Source organism: Vicugna pacos, chromosome 14 (assembly GCF_048564905.1).
Source record: "Vicugna pacos chromosome 14, VicPac4, whole genome shotgun sequence".
NCBI classification, from domain to species: domain Eukaryota; kingdom Metazoa; phylum Chordata; class Mammalia; order Artiodactyla; family Camelidae; genus Vicugna; species Vicugna pacos.
In genome coordinates, this window is record NC_133000.1 from 61,681,958 (window position 1) to 61,701,468 (window position 19,511).

Consider the following 19,511-nt stretch of genomic DNA (forward strand, 5'->3'; position numbering starts at 1 on the left):
TGCTGAACATATGCTTTGCAAAGATTGTTTCTCAGTCTGTGCCTTGTCTTTTTGTTTTCTTTTATAATCATTAAATATTCCTGTAGTCTGAATCTCACATATTTTGCAACAGAAATGATATTTAATAAAGTGCTTTCTTAGATCCTGCTTAATACATCATAATATATGATATGTGAACTATATTAACTTTCTAAAATTTAAAAAATTCTATATTCTAAAACACATATAGCCCTAAGAGCTTTAGATGAGAGATTTGTACCTCAGCCCTCTACCTGGAATGTTTTGCCTGTGATATAATTAGTAGTAAGTTCCTGTATTTCTTCAAAACTCTCTCGAGGTACTATCTCATTTCTAATGTCAATACTGCCTTACCCCTCTCTATCACAGAATTAATTATTTCCCACACTCCCTGGCTTCAGACTATATCACAAAGCTATGGTAATAAAAACAATATGGTACTAGCACAGAAACAGACACAAGGTCAGTGGAACAAAAGATTCCAGAAATAAACTCATACACTTATGGCCAATTAATTTATGACAAAGGAGGTAAGAATACACAGTGCAGAAAAGATAGTCTCTTCAAAAAGTGGTTCTGGGAAAACCTGACAGCTACTTGTAAAAGAATGAAATTAGAACATTCTCTAATACCACGTACAAAAACAAACTCAGAATGGATTATAAAGATCTAAATGTAAGACCAGATACTATAAAACACCCAGAGAACAACACAGGCAGAACACTCTTTGACATAAACTGCAGCAGTACTTTTTTGGCTCCACCTCCTAAAGCAAAGGAAACAAATGCAAAAATAAACAAATGAGATCTAATTAAACTTAAAAGCTATTGCACAGAAAAGGAAACCATTGCAAAATGAAAAGAGAACCTACTGAATGGGAGAAGATATCTGTAAGTGGCATGACCAATAAGGGGTTAATGTCCAACATATATAAACCAGCTCATACAACCAACATCAGAAAGCAAACAACCAGATTAAAAAACGGGCAGAAGAACTGAACAGTTTTCCAAAGAGGAAATTTTCGCTGACGGCCAACAGGCACATGACAAGATGCTCAACATCACTAATCATCAGAGAAATGCAAATCAAAATCACAAGGAAACATCACCACATATCTGTTAGAATGGCTATTATCAAAAAGAACACAAATAACAAATATTGGTGAGGATGTGGAGAAAAGGGACTCCACCTACACTACTGGTAGAAATGTAAATGGGTGCAGCCACTGTGCAAATCTGCATGGAGGTTTCTTAAAAAAACTAAAAATAGAACTACTATATGACCCAGCAATTCTACTCCTGGGTATATATCTGAAAGAAACTAATTCAAAAAGATACACGCACCCCAGCATTCACAGCAGCATTATTTACAATTGCCAAAGTATGGAAGCAATCTAAGTGTCCATCAACAGAAAAATGGATAAATAAGATGTGGTATATACACACAACGGAACACTACTCAGACATAAAAAAGAATGAAAATTTTGCCATTTCCAGCAACATGGATGGACTTGGAGGGCATTATGCTAAGTGAAATAAGTCAGACAGAGAAAGACAAGTACTATATGGTATCACTTACATGTGGAATCTAAAAACTACAACAAACTAGTGAACAAAGCAAAAAAGAAGCAGACTCACAGATCTAGAGAACAAACTGGGGGTTACCAGTGGGGAGAGGGAAGGGGGGAGAGCAGCATAGGGTAAGGTGGGGTAAGGAATTTTATGGAATTATATGAAATCATGTGTGTAAAACTTTTGAAAACTGTAAGTTACTACAGAATTTAAAAAATCTTTCATTCAATAAAGAAAAAAAAGATAAAAAAAGAATCATTCCCAACTTTGTACACATAAATTATTAAGCATATTTATTGAGTGGCACTATGTTCTAGGCACTATAAGGAAAAAGAGAAAAAGCATTGAAAAAAAGGTACAAAAACTCCTACCCCTATATTATCTTTGTAGAGCACACTGCTTGTTATAGTAACAGGTGCTTAATAAGTATTTATTGAAATAAATGGAAACTAGAGATATATTCAGGGGTATAAAAAAGACTTTATTAGGTATTGGCAAACTATGGCTGGTGAGTAAAATCAAGCTGGTGGGGCTATTTTTGTATGGCCCCGTGCTAAAAATGATTTTTACGTTAAAAAATGGTTGTTGAAATAATAATATTAACAAAAATCGTATGTGCCCTCAAACATTAAATATTTACTATGGTTCCTTACAGAAAGAGTTTTATGATCCCTGCTTCATGCTAGGCTCATTGATGGGTAGGAAAATTACTCTGAAAGTAACTAACTCTTATTTATAAAAATAAAAAACTGAACATAACTCACAGATAATGGCATTGCTATATAAGATACAATACATACTATATAGTCATTAAATGATAAATATGTTCATTATGCTAACACATGAAAGTCTATAGAAAATATCAAGTAAAGGAGATGGAGCAAAGAACAAGATATATACTTTAGGCATAATATATTTTTGAAATAAAACAAGATGGGAACAAATGTCACAGTTTTATAAGTAGATTTATTTTACAGTAATGGTATTTGTGAAGATTTTAGTTGTTTTGATGGTCTTGGTTATATCACACTGAAAACTTACTTACATGTAAAAATTTTTAAATGGTTTATGTAACTCACCCAATTATTTGATAAATATCTTCAGATTTTCCTTGGCGTAATTTCAATATCCAAGCACCTGGGTTTGCTTTTAACTGAAAATATCCCTTTTAAGATGAGAAAAACATGACAACAGTTATATTACTGAAAATGATATCCATTTGTTCAAGAGAGATTATTCATGAATATTAAAAGGAAGTGTTTACTAACTGTGGAATGAATAATTTCTATAAATGAATTCCAAGGAAGAAGATTTTGCAATAACTTGTAAAAACAGATTCTGAAAGTATGACTCCCTTCATTTTTGTTTTCTTTAATTACCTTATTGAAGGATTTTCTTTTTCTGGCAACTGTTCAGCAACAGTAGGATAAAAATAATTTCATCTTATTGTTAGGAAAACTTAGATGATTTCACCAAGACATTTAATTAAATATCCACTGAGTACGTATAACACTTACGAGGTTGGCCATCACTATGGTGTCAACCACAACAGGCCTGTGCTTTGTGCCCAGTGTGAACTGCAGACCCCGAGGAGCTTGTTCTGTAGTTACGTCGAAGCAATGTCCTTCCAGTAGCAGATGTTCTAGTTCATATTCTGCTGTGACAGCTCTCTCAACCTATGTGGGAAATGTGTCATTGTTTTTGGTGTTAGTAATTCTCATAATGTAAATTTTATAATAAATGTATGTGATTATTTTAACATTAGCCAATATATTTGAGGGGGGAACTTCAAGCCTTTCTTTTAGACGAGTGAACTTAACAGTTGAATCAACTTCTGAACACTAAAGCCCATGATGGATTTTTTTCCTTTCCCGTGACATCCTCTCTACTCCAACCTCGTGAAATAAGCACCAACACCACAAGGAGGAGAGGTGAGCATGGGGCGGGGGTGGCCTGGGAAGCTGCAGCACGCAGAGATCTCTGCAAGACAGACTGAAACAGGAAACTCCTCAAAGAATCCGCATCGTGTGCTGTGCCCTAGAGCTCCCACTTCAGACCTAGCAAGAAAGCCCATTTATCATCATCATCTTTCTTGCAGTTAAAAAAATTAATGGTTAATTGCTTTGCACCAAAAATTAAATATAACTGTAGCTAAATGTAACTGGAGAGCCTTTGATGTGGGCCTAGTAACAAGCTCTGAGAAGCACATCTGAACTCCAGGTAAAAGTCACTGTCTCACTTTTAAGCTTTCGTGGAACCACTTCTGTCACCTTCAGTAATGGCATTAATGCTGGTTGTGCAATAAGCCATTTGAACAAAGTTCTGGTAAGGAAGAATCTTTCTAAATCGAGCTTTCATCAGGTGTTTGTATAATGTCCAGGAATTAGATGTAGCACGGAGAGCTTGCACAAGCTAGCGTGTAGTGACATCTCTCGTTATTAGTTTTAGTTTTTCCCTTTCCCTACAACTCCTTCTTTGTGCTCTGGCAAACGTGTTTATTTGTTATTTCATATTCTTCTAGGATATTTTCAGGTAATATTCTAAGTACGCACGTAGAGCACACAACGGGAGAGAAAAGCCTTAGCAGCAGCTGGCCTCACTGTTACAGCTGCTAGAATTTAGTTTCCTTTTGTTTATTCATATCATCTATGAAGACAGGAGAAATTATTTCTGTTTATTTTAGCCTTCTAAAATACTGTTCATTTAAATAGCTTCTAAAAAGACATTGCTATATTTGTTACTCACAACGTTTAGTCTCAATTAACTGTTTAATAATAGTGGCTGAACTTTTTTTACCAGCAGACTCAATTTAAAATCTTCTCCATGGTGCATTAATTCTTCCACCACAACTTTTTACCTTTTTTTTAGAACCTTTAAAGTTATTTTATTGATATATATTGTTGGACTCTCTTAATGAAGAATCCAAGAGACTCCTTTTCAGAGATCCAACTAATCATGGAGGAAACAGGATTTTTTTTTTTACTTCATGCCAAATTCACTTCTGAATTTTCCCTCATAGATTTTATTATTTTTCTGTCTTCCTATTTTTCCCATAGACTGACTTGAGATGATTGCTGTGACTAAGTTTTAAGCTCTTCTCTGGGTAGGTGAAGCTGGGGGTACGGGTGAGTATGTTCAGGGAGGTGACGTAGGATCCCACAGAATCTACACGAGTGAGTCAGAAGAAACCTACCGAGAAGGAAAATCTTTAGACAAAAGGTAACACATGAAAAGCATTGGAAACAAATGATGAACAACCTTAACCAAACTATGAGAGGTAAAATGTGTGTCCCCAGGTCAGGGTAATGGCTGCATTCTGAAGGAGCTATCAAACGCAGAGCGGGAAATAGGTCAGAGGTCGTGCAGAGCCAGGCAAAGGGGAGGACAACGAGAAGGAAGTATTTTCCCTCCGGGTTCTGGATACTTGTTCTCTAGGTAAACTCTCCTAAATGCTTCTGCTTTTTGCGGTTTCTGAATCCCTTTCCCATTTTGAATAGAATGTTCAGAAAGACTCCATATATTATAAAAGTTTCCTCCCATATCTTTTGTGCTATGGGTTGGACGACAACAGATGGGAAAGAGAAGTCTGGTCATTTACTGAACAAGGGTCAGGCTGGAGGTGGCGGGAAGCAGTGTGCCAGCCTGCAGTATACGTGCAAACTCTTTCCTGCTGTCTACCCTAATTTCATTAGGACTGCTTTCTCTGGCTGTGAGCTATGGGGCAAAAAGTTTCAGGTGAACCTGTTCCTTTCTGAGTTAAAAAAAAGAGAGACCTGAAGGGCAAAGGTACTTAATGGCTTTGTTCTAAGTTGCCACTCAACCATCTCTCTGGTTTCTACACTGTTCATCTTAGGGCAGCATTTGTGAACCAGGAGTCTGGGAAGCAATAAAAAAGGTGAGGGCATCTAAGAACCCAGAGAACTAGAGATGCTGAATTTGGAAGTCAGGGAAACTCAAAAGACGAAGGAGAGACTGGGTTTGGAACTAGAATCTTAAAGGAGAAAATTCTGGTAAGCAGTGGCTTGGCCACTTGGTATGGTTATAGTCGCCCATGAGAATTGATCCTATTCCTCTTTCTTTATATAACTTTATGTAACTTACATCCTTTAAATGAATATTATCAAGGTCACAGTTGCTGCGTACTATTTCAACCAACCAGCCTTCAGGAGTAATCATGTTGAGGGTTAGAAGGGGTGCCTCAGGGATACCCAAGAATTCTGCTGCTGGTCCAACAATGCCATTAGCCGTTAACATCCGTTCCGGTTCCAGAACAAAACGGTAAAAGCTGTTGACAGAACAGAAATAAAATACACACTGTGACCAAAATTGAGATTTCTTCTGTCTAAAATATTTTAAAACTGAGAAAGTTTTAAAAACATGACCACAAAGTCTAAATTAAAAAGAATAAAAACACTATACTAGTTAATGCTTATGTAAATGGTAGACAATCATTATTTTGTTTATACTATTATCTATTCTAAGACTGTGTATATTATACACCCTTGTTAATTATTTCTCAATGAATCTGATTAGAATCTCTTTAACATATACTGATTTATGCAGGTTCCAGCAGTTTACGATCTGTATTAACTCACTGATCCTTCTTCAAATTTGACCATGGTCTATTTTTAGCCATTTCATTAGCTCTCAGTGCCTCTAATAACATGAAGAAAAATGATAATCAGGAAGCAAGTAAACTTTAAGCTAAAATTCTGGTAACAATTTAAAAAGTACAATGAAGAACAAATAGGACTGCGTTGAGGCAGCTGCTTGTTCACAGAGCTTTTAGAAGTACTTGCAATTTTAATGTATCTTAGCCTTATCCCCCAATATCTTATGTAATAAGAAATAGCTGTAATATTAAGAATGGTGACTCTCACTATTTTGAAACTACAGTCAAGGTGTCAACAGTGTTGTGGCTGTCTCAAGGCTTGAGGGGGAAGGATCCACCTCTCAGTTCCTCAAGGGCCGCTGGAGTGAGGGCGGGAGCCCCTCGCTAGTGGTTGGCTGGAGACCGCCCCCAGTCCTCACCACAGGGCACCTCCAGCAAGCTGAGAGAGGCGCACGAGGGCAGGAGAGAGAGAATGCCAGCAATACAAAAGTAACGGTCTTTCACAGCCTGATTGCAGGAGAGACACTGCATCACTTTTGCCATATTCCGTTCATGAGAAGCAAATCACTAGGCGCAGCCCGCGCCCGGGGACGATCTAGAGTGTGAATCCCGGGGGGTGGTGATCACTGGCAGCCCTGTCTGACGTGCCCACGTCAAGCAGGCAGGCAGGCAGGCAGGCAGAGTCAAAAAAGAAGAGAAGTGAGAGGAAACCCGGGACAGAACAGTGCAAACCAGGCCCCTGGTCCTGTCAAATGCAGCAGAAACACCGTCCAGGAGAATCCCATGGACGTGGCCAAGAGCAATTTCTTTGTGATTCAGTACAAACAATTCAGTGGCAAAGAGAAAGTTAAAGCCCTACTTCCCTGGGAGGCACAGGGAGTGAGAGCTGAAGATGGGCAACCACACTTCTGAGAAGCTGAGATGACAGAGTGGAGAGGAGGAGGGAAGCTGTGGCTCCAGAGGAGGGGAAGTGACGGGAACAGTTTACTTCTTTTTCAAACTTGAACAGTAACTCTTAGGACGGAAACAAAAGGACTAGTAGAGAGGCGACATATGGAACAAAGGGACGATGTGATACAGCAAGGATCCACAACAAATGGGAAAGCGCGGGATCCCCTCAACCAAGAGGAAGGAAGGACGGCAATTCTTCCCCCACCACTCGGGACGGCTGGAGAGGTACAGGAGACAGGCGTGAACTGGGGGAATTCCTGCCCAGAACCTCTGTCATCTCTGAGAAGAATGAGACAGTATTCTAAAAGCTAAGGGCTGTGAATTGTAAAAAAAAAACAACAACAAAAAACCAATAAACAGAAACCTCAGTTAAGTAGTGTCAGGAGACCAGACTGGGGAGCACTCACACCTTGTGATGGGTACAGAGCCCAAAAGAAAGAAGACGCCTCTTCCTTCCTGGCAAGGACTCAGCCATGAGAAGCCACGGGCTCTTTACTTACTACAGCCCTCCCAGCTTCCTTTTCCCTCTAGAAAACAGCTATCTTTCCTTTGCCTCATGGGGACTTCTATGTGGTTCATCTTGGTTGCCGACCCTGAATTGCAATTCTCTGCTGATCCTAAATAATCCACCTTTGCTGGAGAAATATCTAGCAGTCTATTTGTCTCAGGTCAACAGAATTAATGTGTCAACTAGTTTGCTTGATACATGCTACTGAGTAAGATTCTGTTGAACTCATGGTTTAAAACTAGCTTGTTAGTTTTTGTCCTGTGCACCATTAGTGACCCCTCAAAGCATCTCTCTGGTACATCAGCTGTTATTTCACCTTAGAGAAGTCAAGTTCCTTTCTTCTTAACAGACTGTGCTGGCTTATGTTCAACATTCTTACTCTTTATCATGTACCCCAAAGCTCTATCCAGATACTGTGGAAAGGGTTCCTACTTGTATGAGTAAAAATTCTGTACTCATGGAGCTAACAGACCTCTTAATTAGTAGCTAACATAAGATGAATTGTTCAGATTTAGCAACATATGTGATAAAATTTGAAATACAAAAGGTAAATAAGAAGTATGAAAAATGAAATATGAGGACGAAAATCTCAGTAGGGAATGAATGTACCCTAAACCTTCATTTAAAATTTCCTCATCTCCTACTTTATTGCTTTCCAAATACTAAAAATACCATGTTTAAAATATCTGCTCAAGGCATTAATCTACAGTATGTTTATCAATTATAACAAGTACTATTCAATAAGTAAACAAGGAATTAGAGGAGGGGGAAGGGTGCAGCTCAGTGGTAGAGCACATGCTTTGTACCACTCCCCAGTGCCTCCTCCAAGAAATTAATAAGTAAACCTAATCACCCCCCAAAATAAATAACAAATAAAAATTAAAAAATAAATAAATTAAAAAAAAGAATTACACAGAGGAAAGCACATTAACAAGCCTTTCTGCCCCTTTACACCTGAGGGAGAGTATATATTACAATCAGTAAGAATGGCTCAAAATGATAGCAGATCTGAGCCACAAAGAACAGGCAGGGTGTTTTGTACTTACTTGAGAGACAGTGTTATTCCAACAGATCAGTATTAATGAGGCACTTTCACATATAACTAAAAATCTTCTATATCATTGAAGGATTATTCTAAACTAATTACATCTCAATACTCCCAAATAATAAATATGATGACATAATAAAGGTCATTTTAATAATTCAGTTCTGAATTACTGAAAGTATAGCTAAATCAAAAATGGTTTCATTCAACCTTATTTCCCATTTGTATATATATATATATATTTTTAAAGTATTCTTTTCTTGAGTTAGAGTCATTTTACAATGTTGTGTCAAGTTCCAGTGTAGAGCACAATTTTTCAGTTATACATGAACATACATATATTCATTGTCACATTTTTTTTTGCTGTGAGCTGCCACAAGATCTTGTATATATTTCCCTGTGCTATACAGTATAACCTTGTTTATCTATTCTGCATATGCCTGTCAGTATCTACAAATTTTAAACTCCCAGTCTATCCCTTCCCACCCCCTTGTATATTTTTAAATAGGTATTCTTAGATCACATTTTCAAAAATACCCACAGATGAACATAAATCCGTATAAACTTTGCAATTAGACTGGATCAATTTTACTGATTAGGTTACTTCAATTTTATATCAATTAAGGTTAATAAACTATCTCTGATCTTCTGATCTACTCAGTTAAGCATTCTGTGAAGGAAAAAAAATGGGTGCAGTAATTATGTTCCTTTTTTTCCTCTTAGCACTTGCAAGTTTTTCAAAATGAAATTATGTTCACATAGACCCACCTCTTTATAGGGGCTTCTGAAAGTTTACCCCTACAGTTCATGAACAACTTTATCTTCATGTTGATAATCTTTCCAAGTACCTATTAGAAAAAAATTCCCACATTTGACATTAATATTAGTAGCTGACATTTACTGAGCATATACTGTGTACCAGGCACTACATTTCCACCTGATATTTGTTATCTTATCTGGTCCTCCCAACATCCTTCTGAGGTACCTACTTTTACAGGCGAGGCACAGAGACATGCAGTAATTTGCCCAAGTCATGGCAGAGGTTAAGACTTCAACCCAGCTGATTTCACTGCCAAAGTGCTATGCTGCCTACATTTGCTTAAAGTGACTTTCTTTCATGGTATCTGAATTTACTTACTATTGCAGAACAAGAATAATTACTATAATCTTGACTTGCAAATATAAAGTGGTCACCTCACAACAATAGTATCAAGGGTGCCCTGATCCTTTTGGAATTTCACCTACACTGTGAGAGATGTAGGAAGTTCTCGGCTACATACAGATAAAATACTCTCTTTTCTTTTTATTTCCCTAGAGCATTGAAGTAGAATTATTAATTCAGTTAGTCCCCACCTCTGTACAGGCAACAAGTCGGTGAAGATCTGAAAGATATTAAGACAAGAAATGACACAGGTAAGAGGAGAAGAATAAAACAAGATACATGGAATGGAAAGGATACAGGTTTGAAGAGAAATCAGAATATACAGACGAAGGGTTTAAGAGCTTTTGAGTTTTAATTCTCATTCTGTCACTCCTCACATTAGCTACAGTGGAGGTTGCTGAGCTATTGTTTCTCCCAAGTGGTAAATAAGACACTATCCCTCTCTTCCAGTAAGTTAATTTATGCCTTTAGCATAAATTTCTAGCATACGTTTTCTCTATAGGAAGATATAGTAAGTTATGTGAAGTTCTGGTTGCTCAGAAATAAAGTATGCTCTTATTACTAATGATGTAAACTGGAATGCAATATAATATTATATATTTCTATATAATCCATATTTCAAGTTCCTAAATTCTATGTTTACATAAAAACTGCATAGGTAAGCAATGTTTTTTTTTCTGAATAATGAATCTCCATAGGCACATGGAATCTGTACACTAAAAAGCATCATACTACTTCCATCCCTTACAGGTATGATTACTGATTTCTGTTTTCTAAATAATATGAATAGTGTACCTGAAGAAGTTAAGATTTGCAGATATACAAATGCTGAAACATAGAATGAGGCAAGTAAGTCAACTATGGAATTAAGTTTTCCCCAGTCATACACTGAACAGGTGGAATGCGCAAGCGGTTTCTAAGGCTTTTGATCCTACTTGTGCACATTAATAAATACATTTATAACATACCTATAAATCCATTTTTCCAATATGATTTCGCAGGGCAAAGTAATTTCTGAGCAAAACTGCACTTGACGTTCTGACAGAAGATACACACTTGTGACCCAGTTTGACCCTTTACAGCTTCACTGTACTTAGTATCTAATTATGTTTGCCTGTTTCCAAAAGTAAACTGTCAAAGGACAAATAGTTTCCACTTCTGAGAATATTTTCTGATGTGTCTTTACAAAAAAAAGGCATTGAGTAACTTCAAACAGGAGTACCCCCAGATTTTGAACATCGCTAGAGAAAAATACTGCCTTCAAATATGACTAGCTTATTCAAATTGAACTACTGAAAGCTGCACCACAATGTGAAGCTTTAATATTTTCAGCACCACGATAAACCACATAATGCTCGTTCAGAGTCCACTGTCTTCTAATATTCACTCTCCTCTATTTTCTTAGTGAAGGATCTTCAGGTTTATGCACAGTGTCCACCCTCCCTTGTGACTAGGTGCAGCCAGCTGGCTGGCGACATTCTGGTCATGGAATGTGACTGGATGGAACATGTCCAGGGCTGTGCCCCTGTCTCCCCCTTCCTGCTGCAAAAACACAGAGAGGATGTGAGGAGCTTCATCTTAGACCACCAGAAAGAAGCTGCTTCATAAGGATGCTGAACGACACAGAAGGTGCCTCAGCCCCTCACACTGCAGAGCTGCCTTAGCAACCCCAGACAGCTCACACATGGATGGTGAGAGGACAGAGAGAAACTGCAGACTTGAAGGTGCTGCTACTTTGGCTTTGTTACTGTGGCCAAACCTACTGAATACAACCTTCATGTTCCTTCTACCAGCTTCACCTGTTTGGCTAACACTACTTATTGGACTCTGAGCTGTTTCTACTAGTTAAGCTTAGACATCAGCATCTCCAGAAGCCATCCTCCACAGCTGGGGAAAGAAAGATGAAGACAGGAAGACACTTGTCCACTCAGGCAGACATAACAAAACACTGCAGACCAAGGGTCCTGAACAACAGAAGTGTATTCATTTCAGGTCAAGGTGCTGGCAGATTCAGTTTCTGGAGAGGGCCCTCTTCCTGGCTTGCAGGTGGCTGCCACACTGCAGTGTCCTCACATGACCTCTTCTTCGCATGTGGAGAGGAGAAAGATCTCTCTCCTCCTCCTCTTCTTCTAAGGCTTTTGATCCTACTGGATTACAGCCCCACTCATCAGACTTCATTTAACCTTAATTTAACCTCAGGGCCCTACTTCCAGTTCCAGACACTGGGGGTTAGGGCTTGAAGATATGAATTTTGGGGTGACTAGGACAATGACTATATCCATATTAGCACCTAACCCTGGCACTGCCACAATGCCTCAGGCACAGCTCTATACTTCACTTTCTACAATGAAATATCACATTCTATTTAAACTATTCTAAGAAATAAAGAACCAAGGGCAAACATTTGATGATACTTCAAAACAGACCTGAAAAGATTAATTATAAATTTCATAATGAAAGCAGTAATCATCTAATATGTGTATAGTATTTAGTAAGACGCAGTCTTGTCTTACGATTAGTAACTGTGCCATCTTCTGTGCTTCTCTTGTCAATGGATCAACAATAGCAATGACATCAAAGACCATATCATCCTCCAGAGAATTTATCTTTATAACGCTAGAAAAATAAAAAATAAGATGAAAGATGAGTTAAGTTTATTCAATTCCTTAATTAATCTTAATCTTAGCAATGTATAGTCTTATTAACTGCTTTCTCTCTCACTCTCTCTCATTAAAAAATCATGGTTATTTCACAAAGAAAACACAAATTTAATAGTTTAATGTTTGTGTTCAACAAATTAGAAAGCTGAAAAGAGAGAAAATAAAAGTGAGATTTATGAATGAGTGATTTTAAAGTCTCTTCAAAGAACAGTGCTATTATAGTGAAAAAAGCTCCGATAAAAGCCTCCTAAATTATAATGGACCACACAATATAAAAAATAAAACAAAGATGCTTTTGTGTTAGTTGAATATATTTTCTCAGATTTGAGAATGATAAAATTATTCAGTTCTTTAATTAAATTTAGTATTATAAAAACCCAATATATTATAACAGGAAAATTAGGGGAAAACACCCCAAATTATCGTATTATTTTGGCCCTAGTCATCCTCTCCATTTTGTCTTTCTCTGATCTAAGTTCTAAGTTGGAAGATGGACTAATCTTTAAAGGAAAATGTTGGGAAAATCATTAAAAGCACATAGAAGGCCAGGAGGAGATAGCCAATTCTATATTTAACACAATGAAAAGTTTAAAGCATATATTTAATTAAAAGTACAGAAGAGTGCAATTGAATTACTGTTTTTAACACTGCAATAACATGTCAGTTTTTTTGAGATGTATGAATAAAATATTTTACATATTACAAAGGGAAAAGATTATCAAATCAAAATATACTCCTGTAAAATCACAGGGATATTAGTCTTCTTTGGGACGGAAAGACTATAAATACCTAGACTTTATGCAGTTGAAAGGATTAATTTCTCAAAAATCAAATAAAAGCTAATGTAAAATTCATTTCAAATATGTGTCTTCTGACACTGAGAGATTAAAGACATTTTATTTTCTATGTAGTTGATATGATTTAATTACGTTAAAATAGGAGTGGTGGGATCAGAGAGCAGATCCTGGTGGATAATTCCTAGCTAGAAATAAGAGCTACAAATCAGATGTTTTAAATTGAAGAGACTATCTACAGTGGTTAATTCCTTTAGTTATTTTGGTAAAAATTTTACAAATCACTGTCATAGCACTAGTCAAAACTGCTTTACGAGACATTACTATGGCTAAAAGAGGGAAATGTTTACTGTTACTTTAGGTTTTTCACCCCAACTATTGCCAGTTTTGTGAGGTTCTATGAATCAGAATTCCGTAGTTCCCAACATCTACTCAGTATGCGTGCTGGCTAGGCTGAATGGCATTTTCCAGAATTTCCGTTCCTTCACGTTTTTGGTGGGTGGGCCGCGAGAGAGATGCTCAGAATACCTGGAGGGCAGGAGGGCTAGCAGCCTCTCTGGAGCTCCCACACTCTCACTGATCTGCTTACACTCGTCGTTGGCATGAGGTCCCTGCTGGCTCTACCTTCCCCAAGATCCTCCCTCTGCTCTCTGACTCCCAGGTCATGTGTGTGTTTAGCTTCGTGACAGAGGGCTCCCATCCTCTGCAGGACACCCGCTATGTCCTAAGGCTAGGAGCAACAAAGACCGACACAGGATTCAGTCCATGCTTGTGGGGCTCCAGCTTGCTCCCGATCTCCCCTCTCTACAGCTACCACTCTCCCTTACTGCCTGCCCTGTGAACTTCAAGCTCCAGTATCAGAAGTCAGCAGCCTTACAGGGACTGCTTAACCAGCTCCCACAACTGTGTAAGGTCGAATCCTGTAAGAATTCATTCGTTCATACATGCTCACATATATACCTAAATTGTTATCTATACATTCCCACACGTATACACATAGACGCACACACACATAACAGTGATCTACTGCTCTGACTGACCCTGCTGTACACCCCAGCATGGCTAATGTGCTCTTCTCTACTTTTCCTAGGCTTCCAACACACATAAACGCCAACAAAGTCATTGTTCTGTCAATAAATTAAGGCCTTCAATCAGATTATCGTTAAGTCTTGCTGACCTGGATCCTACATTTAAGGAAGATATTCACACTTGTCCCATGATTAACGTGAGTTGGTTTTATGGTTTCGGGTTCGAGCTCTCATTTCCAAGTTGTGAGACGCACCTCATCATTCGTGTAACTACAATATGTTAAATATCTACCGTACTCGAGACGTTAGGCCTGAATCTCATAAATCCCCTGAAGGGTAGGGATCATCATCTATATTTTACAGACTAAGATCTTATTAAAGTGAACTTTTATTGTAACTACACCACATCGTATAATTGTCAATATGTTGATGCACACTGAAAATCTCACTCCTCTACCCCAAAGGATGCAGTATTCTCTGAACTTACTTGACTAGAGAACAGTTTCTTCCTCAGAGTATCTGTCACCATCTCAGAGTAATGTTCCATAGAACACACTCTGGGACATGCTGTTGTCCATGTCTACACTTTATTCATCAGAATTCTTCAGCAACTGAGTCTTTTACACATTGAGAATGTAAAGATATCATTATTTATAATGATTATAGTACAAAAATTCCAAATGATCTTAAGCGTGGAAGAAAGATGAGAATCAGACAACTCATACTCAGTCTGACTTGCCTGGAACTTCATATCCAAGTTCATATCTCACACACACACACACACATATATAGTCTTTTATTTATGTGAATATAATTAACTAAAATTTCTTTTCCTAATCTTGTCAAATACATTTATTCTCTGACAACTTCTAATCCTACTTTAACTTCTACTCTATTATGAATATAAATGGTAACCATAATTGCGTATAGGGTACAGTGACAAAACACACAGCATTAATACATTCTTACCTGTGATTCTCTTTAAGAAATGTGATATCGTACCGAGAGGCAGGTTGAGGCAAAGAGGAAACGAGGGCATCAAATTTCATAACAAAGTCACTCATGCTGGAGAAACAAAATAAACATCGGATGGGTTTTTGGGGAAAAGAAAGGTCTGTATTTCATGTCACAATTAACGCCTCAAGAAAGGGAAGTTTAATTTAAAATGTCTCCAATAGACAAATTGTATATAAGTGACCTTTCTCCCAAACTTGTAGAATTTGTCAAAGTAAGATTACTGCTGCTTTTAAGGTCATCCTATTTTTTTCTTAGCATTGATAAGATATTTAAACACATAGTGTTCTTAATAGTGTCTACAAGAATATGGAGAATTATTCAATTCAAGTCAATATCTGCTTCGTGCTGGTTATGTGTCCAAGAGTGGGGACCCATGGAGGAAGGAAAGAAGAGCAGGAAGAACAAAGTAAATGATAAAATATCAACTTTCAAAGATTTTTAAAATAGTTAAGAAGCTCATATTTCTGTGGTTTCAAATTAGTTTGAAAACTAATTAAGATCACATGAAATAAATACCTAGATTAATATAACCAAATTAAAAAATCCATGACAGAGAACATGTATATGTTGAATGATATGTTGGGACAGAAAATGTTGGTTGAACTTTAAGGAATGTTTCCTTGAAAAAAAAACTGTAAAAGTTTAAAAAGAAAATAAAGTAGAAAATCTTTATGCACTCAGACCAAGGAAAATTCTTATACATCCTAAACATACACACACACACACTCTCTCTCACTTACACACACAGATCACAAACTATGAAGGAAAACCCCTGATAATATTTGGATACTAAAATAAAAAACTTCTATGTATGTGGTAAAAATTACAATTAAAAAGTAAGCAGCCAAGCCACTAGTTGGAATATTATATTTTAGCATATATAACTGATAAAGTAAACAGAATCATAGAAAGTATGTTTACAAATCACTAAAAGAAAACCCAAACAAAAAGTATGAATAGATTATTTTACAGAAGAACAAACATGAACGAAAATAATCATATGAGAAGATACTCAACTTTCCCTGAAGTCAAGGAAGTGCAATTTAAAACAAGATGTAATTCCACATCCATCAGACAGGAAAAATTAACAGGTTGGGTAACACCAAGAACTGGTGAAGACTCGGGGAAACAAGAACTCTTACACAATTCTGGTGGGAGTGCTAATTGTTGCAACTCCTTTGAAGGACAGAATTTATCAATCTCTGTTAAAGCTGAAGGAATGCCTACCCTACAACCCAGTAACAACACTCCTCTGCGCACACACTGCACAAGGAGCCACATTCGCCAGGTCCACTATAGCATTTATGTAACAGTAAAAAACTAAAGCCAAAGTTAACTGCACTTCAGTAATGGAGTATACAAGTAAACTGCAGTATATTCATAAAATGAAATACTAAAAAGAAATTGAAATGAGTAAGCTCACTCTATATACATGAACATGGATAAAGCTCCTATGGAGGTAGACTGCAAAAGGAGCCTATGTGTAACAGCATCTCTCTAAAGAAGTCAAGGCTTTAACACAACAAACACTAATAATGGACACTTACACGTGATAAAAGTATAAACACAAATATGGGAATTATGCACACAACATTTGGGAAAATGATTCCCTCCTGGGGAGGGAGGAGAACAGGACTGGTGGGTAAGAAACAGTCATATCCAAGGCAAATAAAACAAAACGTTAACATCAACAGTTTGATGGTGGTGAGCAAATGGATATCTTTTATTATTATTTTTTACATTCTGTACATGTCTTTCATTATAGCTGTGTATGTATTTAAAACACTTTCTAAACTTAAAAAGACAAAAATCAGATGCAAAACACCAAACTCCGAAATGAATTGCTCTTACATACTTACACCTTTAAGTCGATAGTTTTTGTACTTTGAGCAAAGTCTTCAATTTCCTCTCCTAAACTAGTGAGTGTTATCTTTTCCAACAAGTAAAAATCTTCTGCATAGAAATTTTCATCTAAAGGTCCTAAGAACTTAAGATAAAAGCAGTTATATTATTTTATATCTTCTATAGAATACCAATTTGGGATAAATATTTTTTATCATATAGATATTTCTTTAAGTAAAACAGATAGTGGCTATTAATCCCACCATTTACTAAATCCACTGGGGGAAAAAAAAGGGAAAAGTATTTCCTCACTTTGGTATTACAAACAACATTTGCATTAACACAAAAATCAGAGTGGCAAAATTAAAAAGCAGCAAGTTATTTTCATTTGAAAGTTTTACTTTGAAACACAATGTTTCCAAAAACCTAAGGCTTTTCATTCTAAAGTAAATTATGAAATCAGCTGTCTATATTTCACAAATCTTTTCGATTTTTTCCTATTCATCTGTAAAGTGTAGCCTACAGTATATAGATATGAATTAATACATAAATAAGGCATAAAAGAGCAAAATAACCCAAGAGACAAATCCCATAATTACTTAATAATACCAACCAACCTTCATCTAACTGATGCTGACTAAATTGTTTGGAGCACAGCAAGATTGTGTAGGTTAGCTTTAAACCAGTAACTATAGAGGGGGACTCTGTAAAATTGCCATATACCTAATTTCTCAGAATAGCTATCCCATCACAACCATCGCCAACTCTACTACCATTATCATTTTCCAAGGAAGCTAATACATGCATCATCATAGTATTACGAACATAAGCTCTGATGTAGAAGGTGAGCCTGACAGAGTCTTAAGCACCAACAATTATACTTAATAAAAATCAATTAGAAAACGTGTCAACCAGAATACTTTTTTTCCTTGAAAAAAGACCAGAATGAAATAGCTGCAGTGGATTCTTTTACTTCCCCTTCATATGCTTCTGCAGTTAATATTTTCTAAAAATCAATGAAGTGTAGTTCTTTTCTCATTTGTTCATATCAAAGGTGGTATTAGCTGGAATACTGGCCTCCACCTAAACAAGTATCATGTTCACTTTAAACATAAAACCTGGGTTCTTAAAAGTACAAAAAAGGGCACTATACAACTGTAAGTACACATATAAGCATTTCATTTCCTTAAGACTTGCTATCACTTTTACAGTAACTTTTAAAGCACTGTCAATGTTATATTTTTTAAGACTATGAATAGGAGAGGCCTGGAAAATAGCTGAATTTAATCTACACCACTTCTAGTGACTCAAGCAGTTTTGTTAATAACTCAGAATAAGGAAATGAAATCTCAAATTATCTTTCTAAAGGATTAACAGGATTGGGTATATTTACTAATTAAATTCACTAGAGAACCTATGTAAGTTCAGTGTCAAACAGCTAGGAGAAACTTGGTTCTTGTGTCTTAGTTCTACTTACATTTGAATATAATGTTTGTGGAATAAAGTAACTTAAAATAGTATAAAATCATATAATGGCCAAGTTGGGAAGTGGAAAGTTAAATCTGAAAATCATGTAATTACAATAAAACCCATTTGGAACTTAAATCTTTACAACATTTTGGAAATGTGATTTTTCAGTTACACAGAATAACAGAAATGCACTACCTCCTCTGACAGATCATTAAAATTTTAGAAAACTCTGTTAGAATGCTCATCCATATACTGAGATAAAAATTTCTCTCTACTCATGGAAGTTTGATCAGTTGGCCTCGAATCTATACTGACTCTCAGTGAATGTAACACAAATTAAGTCTAGAAATGTACCCAATATTCCCCATGATAGCCTTCTAATATTTAAAGAGAAAACAGAAGGTAATATTTACTGAAAATTTACTCTGTGTCTGGGCTGTTCTGTGTGTTTTACATGTAACAGTAAATTTAACTGACAACTTTGTAAAACAGACCTTTTCCATTGTCCAAATGAAGAAGTCTCACAAAGGTCATATAATTAACGGTGCAACTAGAATTCGAATCCAGATCTATCTGGCTAAAAAGGAAAGTCCTTGCCTGTTTTTTACTCTCTGCTATACCATGTCTTTCAGCAATTTGTAAATATGTAGTATAATAAAAATAAATATAATTATAGCAATAGCATTATTTAGGGTTTTGTTTGATATTAAAAAAACAGATTTTTAATTTTTTGGTATGTCAGTAACAAAGTATGAGATCATCATTGCACCTCAGTTTTGATCCTTTTTAAACAATTTTAGCTTTGAATACATTTCAATTCTAACAAACATTTG

The 19,511-nt window shown here is 36.5% G+C and overlaps 1 protein-coding gene across 2 annotated transcripts in view; it reads right to left on the reverse strand.

Annotated features, from left to right (window-relative positions):
• UGGT2 (UDP-glucose glycoprotein glucosyltransferase 2) overlaps positions 1–19,511 on the reverse strand; it is a 137,045-nt gene that overhangs the window by 28,799 nt on the left and 88,735 nt on the right. For both annotated transcript variants that reach the window (XM_072976460.1, XM_015245024.3), the window contains exons 23-29: positions 17,226–17,353; positions 15,319–15,414; positions 12,381–12,483; positions 9,474–9,553; positions 5,691–5,874; positions 3,107–3,265; positions 2,669–2,754 (exon numbers count right to left, since the gene is read on the reverse strand). In XM_072976460.1, the coding sequence (XP_072832561.1) occupies positions 2,669–2,754; positions 3,107–3,265; positions 5,691–5,874; positions 9,474–9,553; positions 12,381–12,483; positions 15,319–15,414; positions 17,226–17,353 (836 nt within the window). The remainder of the gene's footprint in view (positions 1–2,668; positions 2,755–3,106; positions 3,266–5,690; positions 5,875–9,473; positions 9,554–12,380; positions 12,484–15,318; positions 15,415–17,225; positions 17,354–19,511) is intronic.